This window comes from Haliotis asinina, chromosome 2 (genome assembly GCF_037392515.1).
Source record: "Haliotis asinina isolate JCU_RB_2024 chromosome 2, JCU_Hal_asi_v2, whole genome shotgun sequence".
Taxonomy (NCBI): Eukaryota; Metazoa; Mollusca; class Gastropoda; order Lepetellida; family Haliotidae; genus Haliotis; species Haliotis asinina.
This window is the reverse complement of record NC_090281.1, coordinates 17,004,201-17,017,004: the sequence shown is the minus strand read 5'-3', so window position 1 is coordinate 17,017,004 and position 12,804 is coordinate 17,004,201. Positions and strand designations below refer to the sequence as shown.

Here is a 12,804-nt window from a genome sequence, read left to right as displayed (position 1 = left end):
TGGGCAATGATGGTGGTCAATTCTTAACTGGACAATCCAGTGATTGACAACATAAGCATCTGTCTTTACAGTTGGGATACAGTGATATGCATCTACCAGCTTAGACAAACTGATCCCTTGATATTACTAGTCTCCTCTTATGTAAAGCATGGGTTGGTGAAGCCTATTTCTGACCTCAATCATGAACTTCTAACCTTGATGTGAACTCAAAACGTAGTGTTTCATAGAAGTGACTAATCTCACCTGTTGCTCAATTTTGATTTTCTTTTCTTCCTGTTTCCCTTTGTATTTGAGAATCAGTTCGTTCACTGAAAATAAAAATATCACAAAATGTAACACACAACATCATCATGGTGCACTGTCTTGTATTTAAAATATACCACACAGAGTCCTCAAAGGTTATTTAATCACAACTTCTTTATCAGGGACATATGCACTGGCAGCGTAAGGAAATGTAACATACCCTTTATGCGTTTAATATATGGTTCATTGGTAATCTGTCAGACAAGCCACTACACAAACAGGAAGTAAACCCCCATTCGCCAGTGATTTAACACCTCAGTTAACAAGAGTCCAACCTAAGTTGATAGGTAAAGATACATGATGACTAAATAATAATATATTTAAGATTTAAAAATATAGAGGAAACATTTTGCTGAGGAACATTAGCATTAAAACTATATTAATGATGTAATTCTTATGATAATATTTTTTCAGGGAGGAAACATGAAGTCCAATAACAGTCAAATATAACCATGCATCTGTATACAGAGTATGGTAAGTATATTGTAACAAGTGCCATTGTACGGAAAGAGGTTGGCTGTACCTTAGTATTAATCAAACAATTGTTGAAAATCAGAAATTAATAATCCAACAAAATTGGTAAAGTTACAAGAAGAGATGGGATGTGTTCTCTCGATGTAGTACACTTTATTATATTTCTGACCATATTGAGGTATTGTGTAGAAAAATATGTTCATACTTTTAAAAAAAGTAAATTTGACAACTGCTATCAGGAGATTAAGGACATTGTTCCTTTTTTCAGAGAATCCAAATATGATTTTTTTCTCATCGATATTCAGTGTGATATGAGTTTTTATTCTTATCCAATTAGAAAATTGATTCCATATGTTTTTAGATTTTGGACAGTTGCAAAAGAGATGAATTCTGCTATCTGTACAAACTAAGCCTCCGCATAACCTATTTCAAACAAAAGTAGGTTTATTGACAAGATTCTATGCACTAAAGAATATTGGAAAAATCTCAAGTTTGTATGATATGATGTATGAGTTTTTGATAGGATTTCCATTCTTTTTCACTTATATATGTTTCAAGTTCATCTTCCCATTTCTTTTTATAGCTATGCATAGCAGAGTCTGAAACTGGAACAAGTATATCATAATGTCCTACAGCCTCTCTTAGTTTTAATGATATCTTGTATGTAATAAGGAATAAATGGTAATACAAGTTTTATAATATTGTTTGACTGCTCTTCCGTGGCTTGCATATTCTAAAAAGTTCATTTTTAAATGATTAAATCAATAAAATTTACTTTTTATACTTATCTTAGCTAATGCTACATCCTTCAAAGCATGAGTCAGGATAATGAAATATTAAAAGTTTGAAACAACTGATAAAGTATTTTAAACTGATTAACAACCATTAAAATACTTCAATTCAAATACTGATGCTTGCTGGGATGAAAGAATTTCAAGCCTTGTTTGTTCTGAATATCTGCATGTGTAGAAATTGGCCAGAAGGAAGAAGCTGAAATTTTGGAAATAGGACGTGAGTGCTGTCATATAAAATTTGATGTGCTTTCTGTTGAATTTGCTGCTTGTAAATTGTGCCAATATCTCGCATTTTAAATCTAGAACTATTACTTCCTGTGTTGACCATTTTGGAAAGTTTACATCGATTTTGAAACAGACACCCCCCCCACTCACCACCCACCACCCACATTGTACCAGTGATACCACTTTGCATGGGCCAATCAAACCATTGATAATATGAACCTCACTGCATCAGGCTGCAATGACACACAATACATCAAATGAAGGTCTGATCACATGTTGCGACACCTTCACCTTCACAGCATCTGTCCAAGCAGTGACTTACATGTAAAATTGGGAAAGATATGCTCTGCATTGTCGATGATGTAGTTACACTTGGGACACCTATTGGTCTTCTCAAGGCACTGCTTTATACACTTGAAGCTGAAAAAGAGATGAAATAAGCTGAAATGAATTAGGGTTTAACAATCCTTTTCAAATTACAGCAAACAGAATTGTGTGTGTGTGCTTGAATTTCCATGTATGTAGATACTATGTCCATTCAGAGGTGTTCTTCATAAACCTGAAGTTCATTAGATTCAGTATTACATTCAGGATACACATCACAACTGTTAAATAATTAAAAAGCTGAGAAAGGATGATTTTGGATGCTAAACAGATCATTTGAAATGAATTGTAGTAAGTAATTGTAATTGTAGCACTTTTAATTGAATAGAATTTGTCTTTTGGTATCAAAGACATAAGCACTATAGAGTTTGTGATTACTCCTTGTCAGCTGGGACGGTTCTTAAATGAGAACAAGCTCCATTGCGACTTTGCAGTGTAGGGTGATCATAAATGAATAGAATAAACTCAGCTCTTGAATGAGGAGAACCAGTTTAACTAGGACATCTTACTGTCTGGAGATCATTAATGAGGAGAACAAGCTCATTTGGGACATTGCAGTGTCTGGTGATCTAAACTGAGGAAAACCAGCTCAGCCCGGACACTGTAGAATATGTCAGATCACTGTAGCTGTGGGTCAGGATGTGAAGATGTCAGGATGTAAAGATGTCAGAATGAATCACATCCACTATCCAAATAGTTCACACTGACATTCAGAACAAAGTAGACATGACACCAAAAACTCATAATTCAGGGAAATTTTTATGCTCTTGCTCACTTACCTATAGCTATCTCAGGTAAGGATATCTTGGTCTTCCAAAGAGTAAAGTTCACATTCACACAATATTCATCATACATAATCATCAGTTAAGCATTTTGCCATTTTCTAAATGGAAAAAAACCCTCACATCATTAAAGTAAACTGTCACAGGCAACACACTACGAAGGTTCACTCTCATGATGTCAAAGACACTTAGACAGAGAAGTGATTACATGCTTTACAAGTTTATTCTTTTCTTCAAATATGACCATACTAGCTTATACTGGCAACAAATATCTTTCAGGGTCTTTTGGGAAAAAAAACTGTCACAATGATTTGTGACACGAATCAGAATATGAAAATCTATATATTATTTGATCAACATCGGTGGAGTCACTTGGAGTGAGTAAGTGATTGAGTGTACTCCGTTTGTAGCACTCTCCTGCAATATGATGGTGGGCTATACCAGAAATGGCCTTCACACATTGTACCCACATAAGGATTCAAATCCAGGTCTGTGACATGACAAGTGAACACTTTAACCACTAGACTACCACTGAGAAACTCTGAGACCAATGCCAGCTGCTGTCAAGGTCTGCATTACAACCATAAATATGATAACCCTAATTATTTGAGAAGTTTGTACTCCAGCCAATGTGGGCACTTAGCACACTTAGTAAAACCAAATTTCTTCCTTGTATTTTCTAATCTCTAAATGTTTCAAACAATCTTATTTCACTCAACTTTGTCATGAACACATTGTTTTGAAAATGATTGTTAATACTGAAGAAATTCTGTTAAAAAGGACCATATCAAACATGATAAAACATTAACTTACCAAAATGTATGTCCACATTTGGTCATATGAGCTTCTTCAATTATATCAAAGCACACTGGGCTGAAATAAATAAAAACATCACTTTTTAAAAATTCAGACAGGCATTTTCTACCCACAAACATGTGGGAAATTCTGCCCTTATCATGCTTACTGACTGTCCCTGTGCATGCTGAGAGGAGAATGGGTGTGCATTCTGTATTGAGGAAAACACACAGAGTGATCGACAATGGAGGTGTTTATTAAGGAATGAGGAAGGTAGGGGAAAGTGGGGTGGGATGGGATGGGAAAACAAAGGTTACACATGCAATATGAAACAAATGACATATCAAATATATACTGAGAGAAACAAATATAGGATTACAGGAAAATTAAATTGTTACTTAGACTAAGATTCCTAAAAACTATGTGCTGTAATATGCTTTTGAAACAAAATAGATACATTAATTTTCCGGTATTTCATTTCAAACGTAAAACAATGTTCATTATTATTTGTATTGTTTGATATAAAATCTGCACAGGAAGTCATTCACAAAATTTCACGCTTCCCTTGAAATTGATTGACAATTGACATATATGATAAATATGGAAGGGAAACTTTCAGTTGGCCCTGATGACTTTCACACAGGGATATATACATAGGTCACCACAGGATATGGCTGCACAATTACTGTCACACACTGTAACAAAATACAAATACCAACACACCTCAATATAATTTTTTAACCAAAAGAAACCTGCCCTGTGCACAATGATAACTCAAGCTGGGGGTTTACACTGTGTCAGTTATGAAGGCTACTTTCTTGTCTGGAGGTTTTCCTGGCCATAAGTGTTTGATCTCCCACTATGTTTGCACAAAGCCATGATGTAGGTAACCCTTGACCCTGTGGAACAAATTGAAGGCTCAGATCCCTGGGGACACACATACATAGGCCTCCCACATGCCCATGGAACAAAGTAAAATCTCAGATCCCTGGGGACACACATAGGCCTGTCACATGCCTGTGGAAGAAAGTAAAATCTCAGATCTCTGGGGACAAAACATAGGTCTGTCTAAGGACACACATAGGCCTTCGTGTCATTGCGAGGATTACTGATTTTTTTTTTCACATATGTAAATTTTGAGATGACCCCCAACTTGAAACGCTTCACAATAAAATATATCTAGACAAAGGCGCACACTTCTGTGTACCCACCCGCCTCCTTTGCCGATCACCAAGCTACCGTTGCAAACAATCAATTAAAACTTCATCTAAACATAATCATGGGTGATTGGCCTATCGATCACCACCTATGACATCTACCAGTTCTTTATTGTTATTTCTAGAAGACGATTTTGACACTCAGCTAAACAATTTGGACACAAATGACAGACGATAGCAAGGACAACTGGCCGCATAAAGGGGTGTGGTCAAAGCAAGCCCTCTCATTAGTCGATGCTTTCATATTGTATATGACACTAGACTGAAGAACACATCCTCTTTACAAAGGCAATGTTCGAAATCATGAACATGTGGACTGACCAGCTGCAGTTTTAAGTTTAAAGCTGCTTATACTCCTGCAATAGCACAAAGGAGACTTCACACATTGTACCCATGAGTAGAATTGAACAAGGGTCTTCAGCATGGCAAGAAATCACTTCAACCACTAAGCTACCCCACCGGCCCCAAATGTAACAAGTTGACATTACTGGTATGAATATATTCTGAAGACAAAGGACACTACTATTCTCATCAGGACCTGTTACTAATAGAAGTTAAAGGCACCCTTGACACTGAGATATGGGAACTAGTTGTCTTCTGAAGCAGATTAACTGAATATATCGAAGACTCATTGGATGGTCTGAAATGGGCTTCACATATTGTACCATGTGGGGAATCAAACCCAAGCATTCAGCGTGATGAGTGAACACTTAAAGTTTAAACTGTTAGGCGATCCCTGTGTCCTCCCCCTCCCAAATCAGATGAACCAGAATTTCAAACATTTTACAACAGATAACATCTGAACCTGGCAAAGGTTAAAAATTGCAGCTGGTGGCCACCTAGGTTTTACAAAACACATTGTGTTATTTTGTAACCATCCTGCTTTACAACACTGCTGTTGGAGCTAATAAACAGACGATCGGAATGCTGATAGTTGCCGATATTCCAGCTGCCTCATGCATATCAGGCAACTGTTTCTGTTCTAAGAAAACAGTTCAATGAGTGAGTGAATGACAGGCAAGATGAAATGTCCCTTAGAACTGACACACACTGAAATACAGTTTGCTCTACCACAATGTAAAGTGTTATAAAGCTCACTTTTGCCCATATACCATTAAAAAAAAAGTAAGGGGTATTTCATTTTGCAAGCATACCACTAGCCAATGACAACGCATAGGAGAAAGAGAGTACGGAATATATATCCATAAAGATTAAACATTTCAAATGGGGTGGAAAAAATTGGCACATTTTCCCTTAATTTCTCTTCATTTGAATTTTGATCTTCACAATACGATGTATTGACTAATTGAGGTACAATTTTTGAGAACAGGTTCATCCGATACAATCGGCATTTCTGAGATGTGGTCAAAAAGACTTATAACATTTGCATTTCGTTTATATTATTAAACATTCATAGATATTAGCACTTATAATTATATAACTGCCCTTACATGACTTGTAAACCATATAAATATGGGTAGATTGGTACCAGCACGCGCACTGAACAACAAACCAAAATGGTGGACGCCGCTGCAGCTTTTAATCTTTATAGCGATGTCGTCAGTTTGGAAGCATTGTCAATTTAGCTCTTGTGCAATCACATATGCATCATGACTGTGGCCAGTGACATTGTTTCAAAAGAAAGGAAACAATAAGTTCATTAAAATAATCTTACAATATATTGCAATACACCAACACATATCACAACATATCACAATATGAAAATTTTGGCAATGCCCAAACCTGCTAACAATTAGAGGAAAAACTCTACAGCTTAGTTTTAAGATACAGACAAACTTCATGGATAACAGATGAGATAATGCTTGTATCACCAATGGTACAAGAATCTGTAACGAAATGTCTCACTCACAAAATATAGACAGTGTTATCAAAAAATTATATTGTACAGCTTCTAAACTGACACTCAAAGAAGAAACTTCGCTTAACAATATTGCTATAAATACAATTTAGTAAACAATCTAGATTACAGTAATTCAACAAGAAATAACATTAAAATATCTCCAAATTAAAGAAAATAAACTTTTAAGATTGGCAATTAAACAAAATAAAATTAGCTGAGAATCCAAGGCAAAATACCTCCAGACCCCTGCATAACAAAAGGCCCTTACTGTCACTAACTTGGTTATATGTGTTCCCCAACAATGACGAATCCCCTCCCAACATGAGCTGGACAAGTTCTTCCCCCATACTGAGGAAGTCCCCTGAAAGTTGAAGAAGCAAAATCTGCAGACAAATGCCAGGCCTATGGTGAAGGAGGAAGTTAGGCAGAGAATTCACAGGATACTTGACAGAACTGCCGAGACAGGAAGTCATTTTATCTCCTCTCAGAATGACTACTTGCTAAAACAATCATCTAGCACTAACAACTTCCGGAACAAGCTTGGTCTTCTCGGCCAGCCTGCAAACAGGTTGCAGGAAACACAGCAGAAGGTAAACAAGGTCAAACTAATAAAAACATATTGCTAAAATGTGTGTTGAGGTTTGTATTTGAATTTCATAACTGATATAATACCTGACATCCACTCACACATTAAGCCTGAGATGCAGGATTAGGATTCTGACAATGTTAAGAAATACCCCTAAGGAAACAAAGAGAAATCAGCTTAGAAGGTTTTAAGAGCCATTTTTGACTTCAGGTATGCAAAATGTCCAAGAGATTATGTCGTTTCACTCAGCACCACTACAAAACATTCACTACAAATGAGGAACTGAACAATGTTTTTGTGCACTCAAAACAAGATTTTTCAAAACAGAGAATGAGCCATTTCTTTTTTAAAACCAAAAGGCAAATTATCTTTAAGCGCTTGAGAGAACAATATACAAAGGGAAAAACACATTTTTTATGCTAAGAAATAGTCAAGCTTTTTCAAAACTGAGGCTTCAGATTCTACTGGGGATTTTTACATCACTAATATCCAAAATCGTTTGCTTCTAAGGTGTTTGTGTTCTATGCCAAATCTCTCCAAATTAGATCAATAAAGAAATAAAGCCTATGTATAATACAAAACTGACAACTGGCTCAAGAATCAACTTATCCTTCAAACATGTTTACTTGTGTATATCTGATGTGTCCTGCTGCAGCTGTGATGTCTGCATGATCATGGTGCTGCAGAGATATATTGTATCTCAGTAAAATATCTGATGCTGATGAGATTGAAGTTCACTACTAGCCGATGGGCTTCTCTTGTTACACAGAAGTCACAACATAGCTCTACAGTGAGTCATGAAGAATTAGTCATATGCTTATGAAGTTATCACAAAGCTCTGACACACACAGATATATGCACGTTCACTGACTTGTCAATACCATGCCCAATACTCATCAAAATTCAAAATGAATGAAAACAATCACTAAGGGATATTAAAAACACACATGCTTTAATCATTAAAGTCGAGTTTGCTCTAGAATGATTGATATTTGTTTGCTGGTTGTTTAACCCCACACTCGGCTACATTTCAGCCACATGACTTCAATCTGTAAATATTTGAGTTTGGACCAGACTATTCAGTGATCAGCATCATGATCATCAACTTATACCATGGGAATACAACAACGTGTCAACAAAGCCAGAGAGCATAACCAGACCAATGCCATTCTAACAACAAAAAGGTGTTGCTGAAGTCAAACTCTAAATCATATGTTCTTTCTTGAACTGACATGTCATGCATTGCAATGATCAAACAATCCAAAACTTAAAACATTATGACTCAGTCTCCTTGGATGTATTTCAAACAAATAATTCAGCATATGTACATGATGTCATGATGCATGTTTACAGAATATGCATCAGGTTGTGATATACAAATTGGCACAATTGACACATCAGACTGTTAATGTTATGCTCAGGGTTGAGTAAATACTATATTTTAAACTTCAGTTATCTTCCTTTGAAAGAGTGAGAGTCAATGAGTCAATCAGAAGGTCAGGGAATCAGTCGGACAGTTTGTCAGTCAGTGAGTATGGTTTTACACCTCTTCTAGCAATATTCCAGCAATATCACTGCACAGGACATCAGAAATGGGCTTCACATACTGACTCATGTGGAGAATCGAACATGGATCTAAGTCATGATGAGATAACACCTTAAACACTAGGCTGACCCAATACACCTCAAAAGTAAGACAGCCGGTCACTCTCCGATTTATGAGAGTTATTCATACCAGAACTATTGGACAACTCTTTTGTCAAAACCATATTCAATCATACACCACTCTTCAATTCCAAACAATACCTGTCTTCAGTGACCCATGCTTACATTTATTACAGACCACCATCATAAAGCTGGAATATTGCAGCATGCACAGTTAAACAACAACCAGATCAAACCACAATGCAAAAATACCTGTATCACACCTTAACCTAAAAAAAATTGCTTTTCAACACTCATCACAAATAGCTTGAAATTCAGTGGATTTCAGGTAATATCAACTTTTTGCAGTAATGAAAAAACAAGTCATTCATGTCAACAATCTTGCCTGGTGGGGCCACTGCATGGTTCTTAAACACTCATTGATGTAAACTGCAGCCCCTTCTTTGATCTTACTGATCCGTACTATAATTACCATTGATTACAGCAAAATGTTTGCACCATCAACGTTATACTCACCTGGCTTGTTATCAGACAGATGTCTTATCACATCACCAACAAATTAGTTGATCGTTACAACATAAGGCTTTTGGAGAGAAAAGAACCTTCAAGCCTTCTCACTGTTGAACTGAGAGACATAAAGTCAACATGCTTCGATGGGCCCAACACAACTGTGTGCAAGCAAAGGTAGATTTGACCCTCATCATTGTCCTGTATATGGTGTCAAGTGGAAAAGTGTTGAAAATCTCGTTCAAGATTATTGCACATACACAGAGATGTGAGAGTCTGCATATGGCTGCTTGTACTCATCCTGACCATAGGGATGGAACGAGATTCTAATATCCAAGGCTGAATGGCCAGGACAGACTGCTGAATCACAACAGTGAGCGAGTTTGAATTTATGCCGCTTTTAGAAAACATCCAGCAATATCACAGATTGGGACACCAGAAAAGGGCTTCCCTTGAGGGGAATCATACCTGGGTCTTCAGGATGAGCGAACACCTTAACCACTAGGCTCCCCACGGTCCATGAATGGACATACTCTATTACGCTGCATCTCATGCAAAATGCAATGTTTCAATAGCCAATTGGATAATGCTGATTTGTGTTTGAAACACTGTGATAGGTTTATAAACTTTTTCAATAGGAAGGATATATCATAAGTTGTTCACAACAGGTGAACAACATATTTATCTTACCAAACATCTCAATGTTAATTTAAAACTGTTAGAAGCATTGGCGATAGATTGCACACCTTCAGCCAATCTGTGTGAATCAAATGATTCAAATCTTGCATCTTGTTGTTTTTCCCACAGGTATTGTCAATGTCATAGTAAAATCGCTGCAGTGTAATTCCCTTTCCTAATATTCATAGGGACAACATTTGAACGTTTTGTCAAATTTTACCTATTGGAATGGGAGGCAAATCTTTTTTTATAGTCATTGCTAGATTTTGCAGATGACACAATAAAAAATTTAGAGTTATCTCCCTTCCATCCATTTGCATTCACAAACTTCATAATTTCTGCACATCATGCGTAATTCAATGTTATTCAAGATAAAGAAGCACTACCATGAAGTAACAAATGAGTTGCCATTGGCAGCAGGGTACATTGCAATGTACCTCACTTGTAAGCAGGGTACTTTGAAAATAATAAAGGTGTGTTCAGCCAATCAGGTAAGATAAAAAACAAAATTATATCCAATTTAAACACTGAAAGGTCTATTATACATGCTACAGTTTAACATGGATACCCCATTCAGGCAGAGTATACTGACTCCAAGCTGACCAGTCATCGTCTGTCCGTCTAACACCTATGACCAGACAGGGTAACAACAAGTACAGCACAGGCAACTTTTTCACATATTCAGTAAAATGTGTCACTTCAACCTTGACTTTTAGTTTTACTCCTTACATGGTGTAATTTGACCTACAACATCACTTGACAGATAAGTTGTTTGTTAACATAGGCACTGATCGATCGATTGATCGATTGAGTGAGTGGGTGAGTGAGTTTATATGGCACTTTTTTGTAATAAAAACTTTCAAGCAGTAACATGGGAGGAAGAAACCAAATATGGGTTTAACAAATTGTACCAAAATGTTAATCAAACCCAGGTCACTTTGACATAACTTTTAACCTTTGGTTAACCCAATACCTGGTGTAAAAAGACCAAAGTGCATGTCTTAGAATTGTTTCCTTTACACATCCAGTAACAAATTTCATTTGTTGTCGCAGTAAGTGAGCACCCCTCTTGGCAAAATACTGTCTTCATGAATATTCATGCATGGCAAAGTATTTTATAATTAGTTGAGTGGTTTCATAAAATTCATAAGAAAAACAAAGATGTGGATCACAGTAAGCATCAAGTGAGTGAGCTGGGTGTTATGGCAAGGGATACCACAATTGGGATTAACACATTGTACCAATGTGGGGAGTTACTTTATAAATGAAACATCTGTGTTTTAATTTGTGTAGTATCAATAAATACATACCTAATAACCTGCAATCATTTCTGAGCTTATTAATGAAAATTACTGAATAAAAAAACACATGTATATCAGTTTCACCAATAAACATTTTAGTCCCATACATTAAGTTGAAACCAAAACCAAGATAAGTTTACATAAATCAAAGAACATTAATCAATTCACCAAATAACATTTCAGTGCCATAAATGAACTTCAAACAACAAAAAACATGTTTACGGTAACAACATTACTTAAATGGCTCTTGACATAAAATGCACAGGCAAGACACAGATATTGAAAATTCTAAAAATCAACGACTTATTTCAAGATTTTGCATGCTACAATGAAAGATCATTCGACTGAAGAGGTTCGATATGCTTGCTGAGCCCTAGCAAACCTGTTGCCATGTTTGTATCACCAGGCAGTGTCCTGACTGTTTCTTACAAATTTCATTGACTCAAAGCATATCTTGCATAAAGGATTGATTTCTAACCTGATAGCAGGGTGTGACAATCATTCAGCAGATGACATCTTTACCTCATCTCAATCACCATGTGGACATGCTACCACAACAGAAGGTTCAAGATCCATCAAACAAATAAAAATATTCAAGGCTCAAGGCAGCTACACTGGCAACCAACGTATACTTGCGCAAGCTTATATTGAATTTGAGTAGAAAATGTTGCTGTACCAAACTACACAGCCAGGAATGTGCCCTCTGTTGAATAGGGGAGTATGTAGCATTTCATGGAAAATTATGAATTCATTTCACAGATGACATCCTTATCTAGTCAACAGGACAAGGTGCCCTCTCCCAATCCAGATAGCCCATGGTTCAAATCCCAGCGTAGGCTTCAGCTCTACACCACTACAATAATCCAGGAATATCTCACACTGGGGGACACAAGAATTAGGCTTCACAAAATGTACCTATGTGGGGAATTGAGCCCTGGTCCTCACAGTGATAAGCAAAAGCTTTAACCACAATGCTAACCCACTGCCCTCATATGACTTGGCAATTTTATTGCTGTTAACAGATAGTTGAAGGTTTCAGGTGAAATGAATTATTTTTGAAAATCAAGTTAATGATACACGTGTTAACAGTGACAACTGTCAGTTGACAAAAACATTACCATTAGCCTAAGTTAACACTGACATAATTGTCATAGTCACGTTATATCCTCAAACAATTTCAAAACAACAAATAGAATAGCCACTGAAAACAAAAATGCACTCTTCAAATTAAT

General features: G+C 36.5%; 1 protein-coding gene across 2 annotated transcripts in view; it reads right to left on the bottom strand.

Annotated features, from left to right (window-relative positions):
- LOC137273321 (E3 ubiquitin-protein ligase COP1-like) overlaps positions 1–12,804 on the bottom strand; it is a 29,930-nt gene that overhangs the window by 16,630 nt on the left and 496 nt on the right. For both annotated transcript variants that reach the window (XM_067805902.1, XM_067805901.1), the window contains exons 2-4: positions 3,776–3,835; positions 2,119–2,216; positions 244–308 (exon numbers count right to left, since the gene is read on the bottom strand). In XM_067805902.1, the coding sequence (XP_067662003.1) occupies positions 244–308; positions 2,119–2,216; positions 3,776–3,835 (223 nt within the window). The remainder of the gene's footprint in view (positions 1–243; positions 309–2,118; positions 2,217–3,775; positions 3,836–12,804) is intronic.